Raw genomic sequence first — 17,236 nt, 5'->3', positions numbered from 1 at the left:
ATATATATATATGGAATGATCCCACTCATATAATGTACACAAGCCAAGAAAAAAATTCCTTAAGATATATTTTGAATTATTAATAGTTATATCTGTATAAAGAAATTAACATGCAATTTTTTATTATACATTTATGTAATTGTTTTGAACAGTATGCATGTGTTTGCTTTTCTGTTAAGAAAATAACTAAGACCATTTTCATTTAAAAAGAGATGGGGAACTCTGAAAAGTTAATAATCAGTGGGCCAGAACTAGACTATGTCCTAAATCTTTTCCCATTCTGAAATTTTATATGATAATTAAGGAAATATTTACTCTGGGGGTCTTCCTCATGATTTAAAAAAAAAACTTGCTCAAAGTTTATTCTTTCTGTAGATCTTTTGAGGAGACTAAAATATAAAAAATAAAATACTTCTCATTCATATGATTTCTTAGGAGTACAGAGAAGGGCTGGAGAAATAAAGTGATGATAAAACCTCAGCCAAGGCTAAATCTTTTTTTAGGTTTCAGGACTCCCAAAGAACATCAGTGCAAATTTCCAAATTTAGATCTTAGAGTTAGAAATGGGGACATGTTCTTAAAGATCTGTGTGTATGATATCTTACTGACAACGAAGATTATTGTTTCTGGTTTGTAACTGCAGGAGAGAAGTTTAGGTAAACAACAAGTTAGACTTATTAAACCATCAGATATATTATTGAAACTTTAACCCATCACATTTTTTAAAAAATGCTTATAAAACATATTTAAATATTCAATTATTGTTTCAGCTCTTATAGGCTACATATGGTAAAAAACAACAACAATAATTAAACAATAATTACCTCTCCTATGAAGACTACTATAACACAGTCCAACTTCTCTTCAGGATACAGATTATCAATAAGGGAATGAAGAGTTTCTATGAGATATGATTTAACTTCTCTCTTCACTGTGGGAATTCCCATTACTATTGAAACTGAAACAAAACAAATACAGCAATTACATTAAAAACATTTCAAAAGGACAAAATAAAAGACACTATATTTCAAAAGTATTATAAACTCTTAAATTGATAAAAATTGAAAGATCAAAATATATTCAGTTTCAGAAAGAAAAATAAACAGAGACTACAAAGGCATGCCTGTAATACTGTAATTCTTTTTCACCTGGCTCAAACAGAAGAAAAAAATATAAACAAACTGATAAAAATGAAAGACATTAAACCTCACACTGAAAATGAATGGCAGTAAAGTATAAACAGCCAATTTTATTACACAACTAAAACTTAGAAACATCAAACACATCTTAAAAATTAACATCTTACAGATCAACTTCAAGCATATAATGTACGGAGAAGAGTACAACATCACTTCTGTTGGGTTTTTTTTTTTTTTGTCAAAAATGCATAACCTCAATCCAATCATTAAAAAAATCAGACCAATTCAAACTGAGATGATATGTCACAAAATAATTGGCCAGTCCTCTCTAAAGTGTCAAGGTCATGAAAGACAAAGAATAAGAAACTGTCCAAGACTGAAAAAGACTAAAGAATCATGACGATCAAATAAAATACAGATTCTTGAGGTGAATCCTAGAACCAAATAATAACAATGATGATGATGAACCAAATGACAAGATCTGAATGGAGCTAAGGTTGGTTAACAGTATAGCATCAATGTTGATTTCTTGGTTTTGATCATTGTACTATGGTTATGCAGGATGTGAACACACTTTGTGTACTACTTGTATAACTCTCTTTAAGTCTAAAAATACAGTTAATTTGCCTATAATGGTTGTTTTGAATACCAATTTGTTCCCTCATGATAAACATATTAGGGAACTGCTTAGGCATAATGTGAATTTCACATTTGGTTATGTGCAATTTCTCCTCTGAGACAGACACTTACTAGGTGAACAATACAAAATTTCACCCAATAGAACTGAGTTCAGAAAATTGAACTGAATCATGTAAAAATGCTGTACACATTAGACATGGAAAAAGTTTTTGATAAAATACAGCACCCCTTCTTGATTAAAAACCTTCAAACATCTAGGCACAGATGTAACATACCTCACAATAGTAAGAACCATCTAAGAGAAATCCACAGCCAACATACTGCTAAACAGACAGAAATTGGAACCACTTCTCCTGAAAACTGGAACAAGACAAGGATGCCCACTCTCACCCCTCCTGTTCAACAAAGTATTGAAAGTCCTAGCTAGAGCAATCTCGCAAGAGAAGGAAATCAGAGATATCCAAATAGGAAAAGAGGAAGTTAAATTATCCCTCTTTGCAGACGACATGATTCTATTTATCGAAAACCCAAGAGAATCTGTCAAAAACCTCCCTGCACTGATAAAGGACTTTGACAAAGCCTCAGTATAAAATAAATGTGCAAAAGGTAGTCACATTCCTATACACCAACAATAAACAAACAGAAATCCAAATAAAAAGCACAATCTCATTCACAATAACCACACACACAAAAGGAAATACCTTGGCATCGTCCTAACCAGAGATGCAAAAGACCGTTACAATGAATACTGCAAAACACTGCTCAAAAAAGTCAAAGATGACACAAATAGAAAAGTATTCCATGCTCATGAATTGGAAGAATCAACATTGTTAACGACGTCCATCCTATCCAAGACAATCTACAGATTTAATGCAATACTCATTAAATTATCAGCAGCATTCTTCTTAGACCTGGAAATGACAACATAGGTATTCATATGGAAACATAAACAACCACAAATAGTCAAAACAATCCTCAGGAAAAAAAAAAAAAAAGCAGGAGGCATCACACTCCCAGACTTTAAGCTTTATGATAAAGCTACAATAATCAAAACAGCCTGGTACTGGTATAAGAACAGGCATATAGACCAATGGAACATGATAGAAATTCCAGAAGCAAAACATCAATTTTTCAACCAACTTATCTTCGACAAATCCTCCACCATCAACCACTGGAGAGGGGGGAACCTATTTAGTAAATGGTGATGGGAAAATTGACTGACCACATACATGCAGAAGATTAAAACAAAACCCCAACCTATCTCCATACACAAAAATCAACTCTAAATGGATCAAAGACCTAAACATAAAACCTCAAACTATAAGAATCTTAGAAAACAGGAGACACCCTTATGGAAATTGGAACTGGCAACCAATTCCTGATCAAAACCCCAAGTGCCCATGCCATAAGAGATAAAATAGACAAGTGGGACCTCATCAAACTGAAAAGCTTCTGCAAAGTCAAAGAAACCATTGAGAAAGTGGTGAGACAGCCCACAGACTGGGAAAAAATATTTGCCAACTGTATATCTGACAAAGGTCTAACATCTAGGATCCACAAGGAACTCAAATGTGCCAAAAAGAAAAAAAAGCAAACAGCCCCATTACAAAGTGAGCAAAAGATATGAATAGACACTTCTCAAAAGAAGACATACGAGCAGCCAACAGACACATGAAAAAAGGCTCAGTCACGCTAGTCATCAAAGAAATGCAAATTAAAACCACACTGAGATACCACCTAATTCCAGTCAGGATGGCCATCATCAATAACTCAAAAAACAACAGATGTCGGAGAGGATGCGGCAAAAAGGGAACATGTCTACACTGTTGATGGGAGTGCAAACTAATACAACCTCGGTGGAAAACAGTGTAGCAATTACTAAAAGATCTAAAAATCAACCTCCCATATGACCCTGCAATCCCCCTTCTGGGAATATATCCAGAGGAACTCAAATCACTCTATAGAAAAGATACCTGTACATGCATGTTTATTGCAGCATTATTCACAATAGCAAAAACATCCATGCTGCCCATTGAAAGAGGACTGGATTTAAAAAATGTGGTACATATACACGATACAATATTATACAACCATAAAGAAGGACAAAAATTATTAACTTCGCAGCAACTTGGATGGGCTTAAGAGTCTATAATACTGAGTGATCTATCACAGAAACAAAGAATCGAGTATCACATGTTCTCATTCATAAGTGGACCTTGAACAACTATCATAATACTATAAGAAAGAGATTGGCAGTAGTGGGAAACTGCCAGGGACACACCTCATCAACAAAGATATCTGCACAATGAACATTTGTATACCTAACCCTGAATTGTACCCCACAGATTTAAAAGAAGAAAAAAATGTGTAATCTTACAGGATGATATGTACTACACAAATTAAAATGTGGTACTGTTAGAGTGATGAATGGGAAGAGGGTACCCCTATAGATCCTGTGGTCCCTCTGATATCAACTGAGTTAGTAACTAATGATGAGAAAAAGTTGAAGAAGAACATTCCAGGACAGAAAACAGCAGGACCCTGAAGATACAATGATCTTGACATACTCAAGAAACAGCAAGAACAGAATGCATTTAAAACAGAGGAAGCCTAGATTCAGAGAATTAGTCAGAACTGGGTACAGTGGCTCATGCCTGTAATCCCAGCACTTTGGGAGAAGCTGAGGCAGAATTGCTTGAGCTCAGGAGTGTGAGACCAGCCTGGCAACAAATATAGTGAGACTCCATCTCAAAAAAAAAAGTCAGTGGTAGTGGTCAGATAGCAAATGCTATTTTAATTCTGAGTGCAAGAAAGTCATTGTAAGGTTGTAATTCTAAGAGATTCCCAAATTTTGTGGAGAGCAAAAGCATTTTGGGGAGATCAGTTAGGAAGGTACTGCACTAATTAAAAGAAGAGATGGCATTGACCTTTCATACGACCCAGCAATCCCCCTACTGGGAATATACCCAGAGGAATTCAAATCATTCTAAAAAAATAGATACCTGCACACACGTTTATTGCAGCATAATTCACAATAGCAAAAACATGGAACTAGTATGGATAAAAAAAATGTGGTACATATACACAATGAAATATTACACAGCCATAAAGAAGAACATACATATGGACTTGGCTGCAACTTGGATGCAGACTCAGTGATCTATCACAGAAACAAAGAACTGAGTGCCACATGTCCTCACTCATAAGTGGACCCTAAACATTTGCCATAGTACTATAAGAAAGGGACTGGCAGTAGCAGGATACTGCCAGGATGGGGGGAGTGGGGCACACAACATCAATAAGTGTACCTGATCTCAAACCAGGTAAAGTGGGGACCAAAGGGAGGCCCAAACTTTACCTGTATCATGACCACTTGTACATCTCATCCTGAATTGTACCCCACATCTTTAAAATTAAAAAAAAAAAAAGAATATATGGCAGATTGAATTAGGGCTTTTGAAGAGATGGAAGTGAGTGGATGGCAATTCTAGGGAATGGCACTTCAGACTGGGAGAGACATGAAAAGAGGAAGAATCAAGGATGACTTCAGTAAGTGGATGGAGCATCTTTTACTCAGAACACGCACTTGAGGATGAGAGGACTCCAGATTCAGATTTCTGTTTTGATCATGTTACTCTGAGATGCCAAAAAACAGAATGAGTTACCATGGAAGCAAATTTCCATACAGTTTAATCTACCTCAGAATTTAAATTTAAAATATTTCAAATATCTAGAATATAGATTTAAAGTGCAACAACTCTGATGTGAAACATTCCTAGGAAACATGAACTCATATGGAGCACAAAGACTTTGGTTATGAAAAGAGCAAAACACATGCTGATCCAGAATATGCAAGCAATAATGGTAAAAAGTAATAATGCACATCTCTATTCCCTACCACATTCTTGGAAGGTGGGTTGTTTCTATTTTCAGTTTAGATGGTATGTTTAAAGAAAAAGCCATTTTTTCCCATATACACTCTGAGTTCAAATTTAAATTCTTTAGTTTTAAACTAAAGCATTCAAAGACTCTAAAAGCACCAAAAATGAAAGTATAAGTGTCAGACGGGCTTGGTGGCTCAGCCTGTAATCCCGCACCTTTGGGAGGCTGAGGTGAGTGGATTGCCTGAGCCTGCGGGTTCGAGACCCACCTGGGCAGCGAGACCTCATCTCAACAATAAAATCACAAAATCAGCCGGGCGTGGTAGCGCATGCCTGTAATTCCAGCTACTTGGAAGGCTGAGGCGGAAGGATTGCCAGAACCCAGCAGGTCGAGGCTGCGGTGGCCGGGAGCGGCCACTGCACTCCAGTCTGGGTGACAGAGTGAGACTCCAACAAAAAAAAAAAAAAAAAATAGACAGTATAAGTGTCAGCCAAACCTACAGAATTAAAGCAACAATGCGTGTGGTAATTCACCAAACTGCCACCAAAAAAAAGGGCAGTTTTTCCCTGTCTTCTGAGACTATGGTGAGATTGTACTTCTTGGTCCCCTTATGGTTGGGACAGTGGGGGAAGGGGATGTAATTAGCAATAGTCTACAAGTTGTCAGTATGTGTATCTATAGGCTGAACACTGTAACTGCAGTGTGAAATCCTTCAGAATGTCTTTTCTCTTTGGCAGAGTAGCCAGTAAAATTCAAGATGGCAACTGCTCTGTCAGCCTGGATCCCTGAATGAACAGTAATGTCCAAAGCCTCTCATCAACCAAGATGGACACGTACTATGAGCAAAAATATAAATAAACCTGTGTTACTACAATCACTGAGATTTGGAGGTTGTTAGTTACCACAACATAACCCAGTCTGTTTTGTCTGATACAGTGTTCTTCTATGATTTGCAATCCAGAAATCATATGCATTCTAAGGGGTTAGATTTCAGAAAAAGCTTGTAAGTGAAGTGATGGTTATATCATCCTTTGAGGGAAGAGCAAGGTAGACCAGGAATCAAACAGATACTGAGCCAAAGTACAGATTAAGAACTTTTTCCATTGGTTAACTACCTAGTGTTTCCAACTCAAGTATCAGTTGTGCATATATAAGACATCTGTTGTGTGCTAGACAATCTGAAATACAATCATATGATAGGCGATGCTTCTGCCTCATGGTGTTTATAATTTGACAGAGCTATCAACCGTTATTTCAGTTTTCTTTCACTTTCCGGAGAAGTGTTCAAATTCTTGTAAGTATTCCTTTAAAATCAAGAAAAATTTAGAAACAGTCTTGGCATTTCCTATCTTTAATGATGCAATCTTCCTTCAGTTACAACTACACCAAGTTCTTTTTAAAATATTAATTACTGGTCAAATATTTTTAGCCTATCATGTTTCCTTATGGTTTAACTTGAGTCATTTATTCCTCACTTTTTTCCTTATGTTCCATAGCAGCTTTGTTTTCCCTACCTACTTATACTTCCTCATCTGTCTTCCCTGGCTTCATCCTCTCTTTCCCTGGAAACTATTGCTGGAGAAACTTCAATGGTCAGTCATAGGCCCTAGGTGATCTCATCCATACCCATCTCTTCAATAACCAGTTACTCACAAATGATGACTCATAAGTTAAGTCTAACACAGATCTCTCCTTTGCATCCCACATCTAAATATCCAACAGCCTAGCTGACATCTCCACTGTGACAGCTCAAAATCAACTCCAAACTTACTGTATCCAAATTTAGTTTATGAACTTTCCTTACAAACCAGCTGCTGCAAAACATTCTGCATTGTCTCCTACTTCAGTAAATAGTACCCATCATAAATTCAGTTACTTAGCCCAGAAACCTCGGACTTCTCCTTGACCACTCCCTCCAGCTCAGTCTACAAATCTAATTCATAACTATGTCCTCCCTTAGACAGTCTCATATATTCCAAACAACTCTTCAATCCATCTTCCTCTTTCTATCTCTACCTCTGCCTCTACTGCCTGGTCCAAGTTCATCCTCTCTCAGGTGGATCATTAAAACAGCCTCTCATCTGGTCTTCAAAATCTGCTTTTTCTTGCATCCTCATTCTCCCCACTGCAGCAATGTGATCCTTGCAAAATTTAAATCTTATAAGATCATCCTTAATGAGTCCTGCTAAAAATCTTTCAATGACTTCAGACTGCTCTTAGAATAAAACTCAAATCCTGTAAGTGACCTGGCCTCGACTTACAACTCTAGACTCATCTTAGTCCATGCCTCCCCCTACTCTTCACTTCAACTACAGTGGCCATCTTTCATTTTCTAGAACATTCCATGATTTCTTCCATCACAGGACTTTTGTGGTGTTCTTTGCATTTTTTGAAATATTCTTTTCTCCCACCCTGTTTTCTTCATTGTGGTAGAGAAAATAATGGCCTCCCAAAGAAGTCCATGCCTGAATTCCTGGAACCTGTGACTATGCTACCTAACATGGCAAAAGAGACTTTCAGGTGTGATTAAGTTAAGAATCTTGCGATGGGAAGACTATTCTGGGTGACCCAGTGAGCCCAATGTAATCATAAGGGTCTTTATGAGAGGAAGACAGGAGAGTCTGAGTGAGAGAAGAAGATGTAACAATGAGAAGCAAGAGGGACACAGAGATAAACCTGAAGATGTGCTTTGAAGCTGAAGGAAGGGGCCACAAGGGAATGCAGGCATCCTCTAGAAGCTGGAAAAGGCAAGGAAACATTCTCCTTAGAGCTTCCAGAAGGAACACAATACGCTTGACACCTTGATTTTAAGACTTCTGACTTCCAACGCTTCCAAACAAATTTGTGTTGTTTTAAGTCATTGAGTTTGTGGTCATTTGTTACAGCAGCAATAGGAAATGAATACACTCATTTTTTTACCAGTAAACTACATATTCTACTGGCTTTAGATCAAACATATTTTTTAAGACCTCCTAAAGCTCCTAAATTAGGTCAAATGCCCCTTCTAGACATTCTCAAAACATCCTTCATATCACTAATTAAGGATGTAATTATACAATTGTTTGTATAATTGGTTAGTTGACTAATGCATGTCTCCTTTACTAGACTGAAGCTCCACAAGACTAGGAACTACATCTAATTGTGTACCAAAGTACTTGGCAAAGTGCCTGACACACACCAGGTACTCATAAACTTTTACTTCAGCAAACTGCTTCAAGAAATACCTGCTGTCCTCTACCACTTGTACCAACAAGTGTCATTTGGTTGACAACCTGATGAGAGTCTTTTCTAAGCCATTTTGCTCTACTGTGAATGGGCCCTTAATCTGAAGACCTGCATGTTTCTTCAATTCAAAGAAATTTTCTTCTATTAATTATTTGATTGTTCCCTCTCTTCTCTTTATTCTTTCCTTCTGAAGATCCTACCAGATGTATACTAAAACTTTTGTCTACTTCCACTCTTTATTCATGTATGCTACATTCTAGAAGAAATACACAACTCCATCTTTCTGATCACTAATTTGATCTTTAGCTCTATCTACTCTTAATCAGCCCACCTATATGGAAATTTTAAACATAATCACTGAAATAAAAATAAAGATTTCTAACTGATCCTTTTATAATAGTTATTATTTTATGGGTGAGTTGTCCTTTCTCATCTCTAAAAATTTGCTGATGATGCTTTATTTTTAAATCATATTCTGTTTACTCTACAAACTAAATTTTCCTGAGTATTAAGTCATTTGTGATGTTGATTTTCTTAACTATGTGGCAATTCCTAGTTGTAGAAGATTCCCTTTCACCCATTTGTAGCTACTGTGTCTGTTTACTATAGCCTGCCTTTGTAAATTTTGTGAGAAGATATGACAGTGGTGCTGGATAGGCAGGCTAGAGGTTTTCTGTTCTGAATGTAAGAATTCCAGCCCCTCTCCTGGGGCTCAGCAGGAGCACTGCCCTTCTTTAGCCTTAGGAAGGTAAAGCTGCTCTGCATGCTGTTCCCTAATCAATCAGCTTGACCACTGAAGAACAGAATTTTTAGAAAGAAGCAGTTTTTATTTTATTCAAAAAACATTAGCTCTTGGTATGAAGTCCTAGATAGGTTCTGGGTTCCACAAAATCCCAGAAATTACATGCACAATTACTTTTTCTTATGAGCATTTTTCTAGGTAGAGGTTTGATAGCTTTCATAGGATACTCAAAGGGTTCTATAACACTAAAAATATTAAGAACTATTGCCTAAGGATTTAGAAAGGAAATTTTTTTTTTTTTTTTGAGTCAGAGTCTCACTCTGTTGCCCAGACTGGAGTGCAGTGGCCGCTCCCGGCCACTGCAGCCTCGACCTGCTGGGCTCCGGCAATCCTTCCGCCTCAACCTTCCCAGTAGCAGGAATTACAGGCATGCGCTACCATGCCCAGCTGATTTTTTTTTTTTATTTATTGTAGAGATGAGGTCTCGCTGCCCAGGCAGGTCTCGAACCCACGGGCTCAGGCAATCCACTCATCTCAGCCTCCCAAAGGCGCGGGATTACAGGCTGAGCCACCAAGCCCGGCTAGAAAGGAAATTTTAAAATGTAAATATGGGTTTCCCCCCCAAGCTGTTTTTTCTACCTTTCAAAAATAGTGTCAGTTGTATAAGGATGTTAACTACTGAAAACTGACTGACCAAGATTTTATTATATTTATGATGGATAAAGTCATGTAAACAAATAGGATGGAATAAGTATCTTCAAAAGAAAGAGACAAAATGTCACATTTATAAAATGAGAACCTATTAGGGACCCTGAAAGTTTTAAATAACTTCAAAAATGCTTCTGATTTATTTTCATTTGATATTCTTATTAATAAAGATATAGTCGAAACAAACAAACCCATGGATTCCCTAAGGCTTTCTACCCAATTAGTGAACATTAAAGGGAAAGAAACAATATCAGCTTCAAAAATAATTAACAATCAGTGTACTAAAAACAAACTCATTTAGAGTACCCCATACATCTTGCTAGACTCTGTACATCTAGCACCTGCAGAATGCCTGGCCTCAACAAATAGTTTTTTGAATCAACAAAGAAAGGGAAGAATGAATTCAGCTGAACATGATTTCTTAAGACTATCTCCTTAGGAAGGAAGATTATTTCAAATGATGAATAAAATAGAAAGATGGCAGAACTAAAACAAGAGGAATACAAAAGCTTATATTTAAAGATCAAATAATGAGAAAATGTGACTCCAAAAAAGACAGTAAAATACTTAAGAATCTAATTGAGTCAAAAGCAGACAAAATCAGCTTTTCAAAAATATTAACACAAAAATAAATGTCAATATTTATGAAGGAATCATCTAGTCACTTGCTAAAGACTTGCAAAAAAAACAAAATAATATTTGGTCTTGGCATTTAAAAATCTACAAAGAAAAGATTAACAAAGTTAAAGCAGAGGAAAAAAGAAGTATAAAAGAGTGGTAATTAGGTCCTACAAGGAAACTTCAAGAAGCTCTAGTGGATCTCATAAGGACAGTGAAAAATGATATAAATTATATGTTGGATACATTAGAAAAAAGAAGCAAGCTGAAGTATTTCTACTATTACATTGAAAAGTTAAATAAAAATGACTATCTACTTAAGAAAAAGTAGGGCAGACATAAGAAAAACTTTTATGGTCTATTGCCAAGTCATTGTGGCCATTGCCAGGTCATTGCAGCCACTGCCTTGCTAAACTGTGGTGTGGCCATGTACTCTTTGAGCTATGGCCGTTGCTGTGTCCCTGGATTTGGCCCCCTCCCCTACACCTTGAGGAGGTGAATCTCCTCTTTCTTCTCTCTCTTTCTAATTTAGTTTTTAAGTAAACTATATTTTCTCATCTAAAAAAAAAACTTTGGTGATATGACCATTAAGAGCTACTAATGTTGAAATAAGATACAAAGAAAAAAAGTCATCTCTCCACTTCCCAAATCTTTAAAAACAGAAAAATTGCAGTTTGAACGGTTGTCACCTGGGGATGAGGTCTGAACTAGATTTCTCATGAACCTTTTCAACAACATTACTTTGGTCTATGGAGAAAATGTCTAATTCCTTAAAACGTGAAGTTTAGAACAAGTCCCAAGTTACTGTGCACAAATAAAGAAATAATCTTTATTCTTCGACCTGCCAGATTTCTGATGGTCAATGTAACACTCAAAGGTACAATTAAGACCAACAGTTCAGTCACACTAAGAAACAAAATAAACATATACCTCCTGTTCTTCCATTGCCAATCTGTACAGCAGGTTGAAGGCTTTCTTCATTTTGCAATAAATGAGGCAAATGATAATAAATACTTGGCACTTGAAGAGATTTTTTGCTTGTTAACTCCTTTAATAGCTTTATGGTATTATCTGAAACACAGAAGTATAATTAATCCACAGGAACTCTTTACCTTATGAAAGGTTGCTGATTTTATAAAAATAGCAGTAAAAATTTAAAGAACTAGAACTAAAGAATTTTCTTCCTAGTTTCATACTTTAGTGAATAAGATCTCCATTTAAAATGAAAAGGATATTTTTGCAACCAGAGTCTTACAGGTCATGATGTTGATAAAACAGGTTGAATGAAGCCACAAAGTTCAGCCAAAAGTACCATGGGAAGGTGGAATGCTAATCACTCCCCTTTAAAATGTATCAGAACTCAAGCCTGGTGCACAGACTCTAAATATACTATCCACTCATGAAAATGTAATAATAAGTACACTGACCACCAGTAATACTTTCTTTATGTATCTACATTTTATCAAAATTTCACATGAAAGATACTTTTTTCCTGGAAAATTCAAGTAATTGAAACCACACAAGTTGAGAATGTTCAATACAGATCACAACTTTCAAATAATTTCTATTTTTATTAGAGTAACCAATGAATCACTTAATATGATAGAAAATAAAAACTTGGTATATAAACAACATTGTTTTAAAATTTTATTAAACTAGAATTTAACCTTTGAAACAAGAAAGTTAGTAAGAACCTGTAGCCTCAACTTCATTAAAAATGTGACAAGAACCAAAACTTCACAAAAGAAATGCAAATAACTATCATACATGAAATTAAAATTTAATCTTAGGAGTAAAGAAATAATGACAAATTATAATATATCAATTTCCACCTATCATACTAGCAAATTAAATAACAATAGTAAATGGTAGTGATAACATGATAAATGTTTCAGCTATTCAAAGCAGTATCAAAAACCCCAAAACATTCCCATCCTATTATTCAGTAATTTCCCTTTTAAGAATTTAGCTTTTATTCATTCAACAATTAGTGAGTATTCATTTTGTTCCAGCAAATGCACCGTGTGTTTTAAAATCAAGAGTGATCAAAATATATACCTGTTTCTGAGAAAATCATAATCCAATGAAAAATAACTTAAGGTCTACCAGAAATGTGAACAATTTATATACAAAGATGTTCATCACAGAATTATAAACTAGACATCAGGTGGAGGAACCTAGGAAAAAACCCATTTGATTAATTATAGGAAAATGTTTAATATATTATGGCATATGATTAGCTGGCATGCTATAGTCATTAAACAAATAGTATTCTGAAGAATATTTAATGACAGTTTTTAAATGCTCATAATATAATTTCAAGAGTGAAAATCAGGCTATAATATACAATAACAATTTTGAAGAAAAATATGCATGGAAAAAAAGACTAGAATAAACAAAAAATGTTAGCAGTGATCGCTTGGCATCAGGCTTATGGATGATTTATTTTTTATCAACATCATTCCATAATTTTAAATGTCACTGTGACATAATACAAATTTTATCAGCTAGAGGCAAAGCAAGGAGCATGAAGCTTTGCGTATAAGATAAGATTGTGGCTCTCAAGATGAGAGAAATTCATGTGTTTTGAGAATAGGTGAAGCCAAATGAAAAAGTATGCTAATCTAGAAAAATTATGCAAATTTGGATACAACTGATTAGATACATATATCAATTTGATTATCAGAATAAGAAGAGCACAGAAACAGACAGAAGATAATTGGCATTCAACTTACTCTGACCAGAAGTTCTCAGAGAAGGAACAGGTCAGACATGGCTAAAAGTATCCATTATAAAACCATGTATTTTATGTATTGTAAGTCAGATTTAAGAGGACTAGTTGCTTCAAGTAGCTCAAAGATTTGTCCAGAGTCCCTGTGAAGTCCACATATCAGTCACAACACAAAAATGCATGCACACAACGCTACATTTTAATCTCATTTTGATTATGTTTTCAAAAGATACATGTTCTTCACTATTGTCAATGAAATTTATACAACTGAAATTTAACTTAATATTACTCTCTTAAAGTCAAATTTAGCAATTAATAAAAATTGTTTTATAATTTACCAGAACAGAAAGTTCTGATTTTTCTCTCTGAAAAGGGTAACAGACACTAGCCGATACATTACATTCTACAACTTTCAAATAAAATATTCCATATGACTCTTTGAAAATACAATTTTTTTTTGAGTTGGAGTTTCACTCTGTTGCCCAGGCTGGAGTGCAGTAGCACACCCATACACCCCAGCGTCAACCTGCTGGGCTCAGATGATGCTTCTGCCTCAGCCTTCCAAGTAGCTGGAACTACAGGGGCATGCTACCACACTCAGCTAATTTTTTGATTTATTGTAGAGATGAGGTCTTGCCAAGTTGTCCAGGCTGTTCTCGAACCCAAGAGCTCAGGCAATCCCCCTACCTAGGCCTCCCAAAGTGCCGGGATTACAGACTTGAGTCACCACACCCAGCCACAATCTTTTTATAATACAAAAAATTTTGTTTGTACCTGAAAACTTATTCAATGAATTCTTACTTCCATTTGTTTCTTCTCCCACACGCCTGAACTGTTGTACAATGGTATTTAATTCAGAAGAGCGCTGTGAGATTCTATGTTCAGCGATTCGAAGACGTTCTTTCAAAGCAAGAAATTCTCGCTGATAAGCAATCAGTTTTTCTAGAAGAAAAGTCAAAGAAATTATAGTATATATCATTAAAATAAAACCAAACAACATAATCCAAACAGAACTGTAAGTTTAGAAATGTTAAAGTCAAATTTTTCAGAAGACAATATTTACTTACTGATACAGAACTGAAAATTTAAAAGAGCCCTGATTTGTTATATAACAAAAGCAACCACTAATTTAATGCTTTTATTATTTGTAAGAACGTGAGCACTCTCTACTTAGCTTTTCAATTTAAAGATGGAGAAAGATAGATGCTTTTAGAATTAACACTTCAAAGCATAATCCTAACATCATTTGTCAAAAAGTACAAACAACTATAAAGAACATTTGTATCAACCAACTAGAGAAATAAAGCAGAAACTGATGATAATATACATAATGATATAAAGAATATAACATTTTATAGCCTAACCACTAATTTCCACAAGTTAAATGTTTCCTCTGTACTCTCCACTCTGCAAAAATTTCCCTAGGCCTGACTTTGGTCTAATTCCTAATCCCTAAAAACCCAGTGAGCTAGATATACAACAACCTTAGTCAAAAGTGAGTCATTTTAATAATTTTGGAGCATCACAGGTCAAGAAAACCTAGATGAAAAATGAAAGTGAATTTAATGAGGATAAATGTAGGCATTGAGACGATAAATGTGAGATGAAGTACACAGTGAGAAGAAGCCCAAGAACAGAACAGGACACCAATACCTAAGAGATGGTAGAAGATAAACCATTTATTTACTTGATTAGTGGTGCTGAATAAAAGTTGAAGTTGTAGGAGTGGTATGAACAATTTCCATAATCTCATTTTATTAAGAGAAACCAAAACAATGTTTTTCAACTTTTATATTAAGCAAGATAACTTAAAGCTACTATTTTGACACCTAAACAAACCTTGGAAAGGATTTTTAAAATTAAACATAATTTCTGCTTTATTCAAGGACACTCAGTAAGAAACAAACTTATGAAAAATGAATCTGTATATTTCGTAAAACCGGTCTTAAAGACACTCAGTTATACTCTTCTTTTCCCTTTTATAAAGGTCCACACAGTAAATACCTCTTAAGAATTACATGGAGGGGGAAAAAAAAAAAAACTCTCTTGCTTAAGTGCCTTGCTTCTCTGAGTTGAATAATAAAGCCTTGTACATCGCTATATTTCTCTTAATATTCTGGCTTTAGGAGGGAGAAAAGAAGGAGGTTATGACTGGGAAAGAGCATAGAGGAAACTTCAGGATGCCAGCGAGGTTTCATTTATTGACCTGGGCAGTGGTTTAGTGAAACTCAGTAGTATACATTCATGATTTAGACACTTTTTTGAATTATGTAAATTCATAATAAGAAATGTTTAAAAGATACTATCCCTGAATACAAAAATATAAATAAATTTACTATGATAATTATAAGATGAGACACACAAGATTTATATATTTTTTTAAAACTACAAGCCTTTTACTGGCCTACAAAAAAAGAATAAATGAAATCGGCTCTTATTTCTAAGTGGGAAGACTGAGCTAAATAATAAACTCAACTCAATACCTTTCAAAATGACAGTAAAATTTCTTTGAGCTTGATATGTGACCCTAAAATTCATCTAGAAGAATAATGTTTTTAAAGGGCCAAGAAAAATCTAGAAAATAATATGGAGGAACTTGCTCTGAGATCAAGACATACTATAAGGTTACAGAAATTTAAAAAGCACAGACTGCCAGGTCCATATAGTAGGGACAAGGGCAAATCAGTCCAAGCATACTGTGTTCAAAAATAGCATGAGTGAAAAGTCCTTTGAGTTCTTCCTTCTTTCAGTGGAGAACATTAGAATCCTCTCCCTAAGACTTAATCAGTGTCTAGTCATTGGTCTCTAAACACCATGTACCACCAAAAAGGAATTCAGACTCCTTGGAGAAATAACTTTAAGATGAACCTAGAACATTCTTGTGTCATCAAGAAAGTGCTATTACAAGAAAAAAATGGCAGGACTTTAAAAAGGGCACAAGATGGTACCTAAGAAGCTCTCACTGGCCAAATAGGGGACAATTTAAGTACCCAAACAAATATTGATGGGAATGGATTATAATCTATTGAACAAAATAAGAATCCATGAGTCTATGTCAACAATAAAGAAATAAAAATTAACAGACAAGGTAAAAGTGTTTCATATAGCAGAATGCTTACTAATAAACGTAAAAGGAAGGATAAACATTGGAAAATCATCATTTTGCAAACCATCATAGCAATAACTGATTCAGGTAAATAAAAAATGGATGCTAAAATAAGTGAAAGTCTAATGAGAAACAGGATATCATATCATCTCAAAGTACCTCTTCACACAGTACTCATTAATTTTCAAAGGGGAAAATGCTGACTTCACAGTGGAGAAACCTGGCCGGCATCAACTTTATCTAGTGATCAAAGTTCATGTCCCACAATAATGAGGCAGAGATCATGTGCCTCCTGAAGTGATGCTCAGGACACTCACCATTGTGTGTATTCCTGCCAAAAATTCATAATCTGAGTCTAATCTCAGACACATCTAAATTGAGGGGGTATGTATAAAACAAATGGTTTGTATTTTTTAAAAATTTCAAAGTTGCCAGGCTTGGTGGCT

At 35.2% G+C, this 17,236-nt stretch overlaps 1 protein-coding gene across 1 annotated transcript in view; it reads right to left on the bottom strand.

Moving 5' to 3' along the window:
• MGAT4A (mannosyl (alpha-1,3-)-glycoprotein beta-1,4-N-acetylglucosaminyltransferase, isozyme A) overlaps positions 1-17,236 on the bottom strand; it is a 126,127-nt gene that overhangs the window by 64,846 nt on the left and 44,045 nt on the right. The window contains exons 2-4 of the mRNA XM_008066048.2: positions 14,459-14,626; positions 11,884-12,024; positions 825-958 (exon numbers count right to left, since the gene is read on the bottom strand). Coding sequence (XP_008064239.1) covers positions 825-958; positions 11,884-12,024; positions 14,459-14,626 — 443 coding nt within the window. The remainder of the gene's footprint in view (positions 1-824; positions 959-11,883; positions 12,025-14,458; positions 14,627-17,236) is intronic.

This window comes from Carlito syrichta, unplaced genomic scaffold, assembly GCF_000164805.1.
Source record: "Carlito syrichta isolate Samal-C Ts95f unplaced genomic scaffold, Tarsius_syrichta-2.0.1 Scaffold308837, whole genome shotgun sequence".
In the NCBI taxonomy this organism is placed as follows: Eukaryota; Metazoa; Chordata; class Mammalia; order Primates; family Tarsiidae; genus Carlito; species Carlito syrichta.
This window is presented reverse-complemented; position numbering and strand designations above follow the sequence as displayed.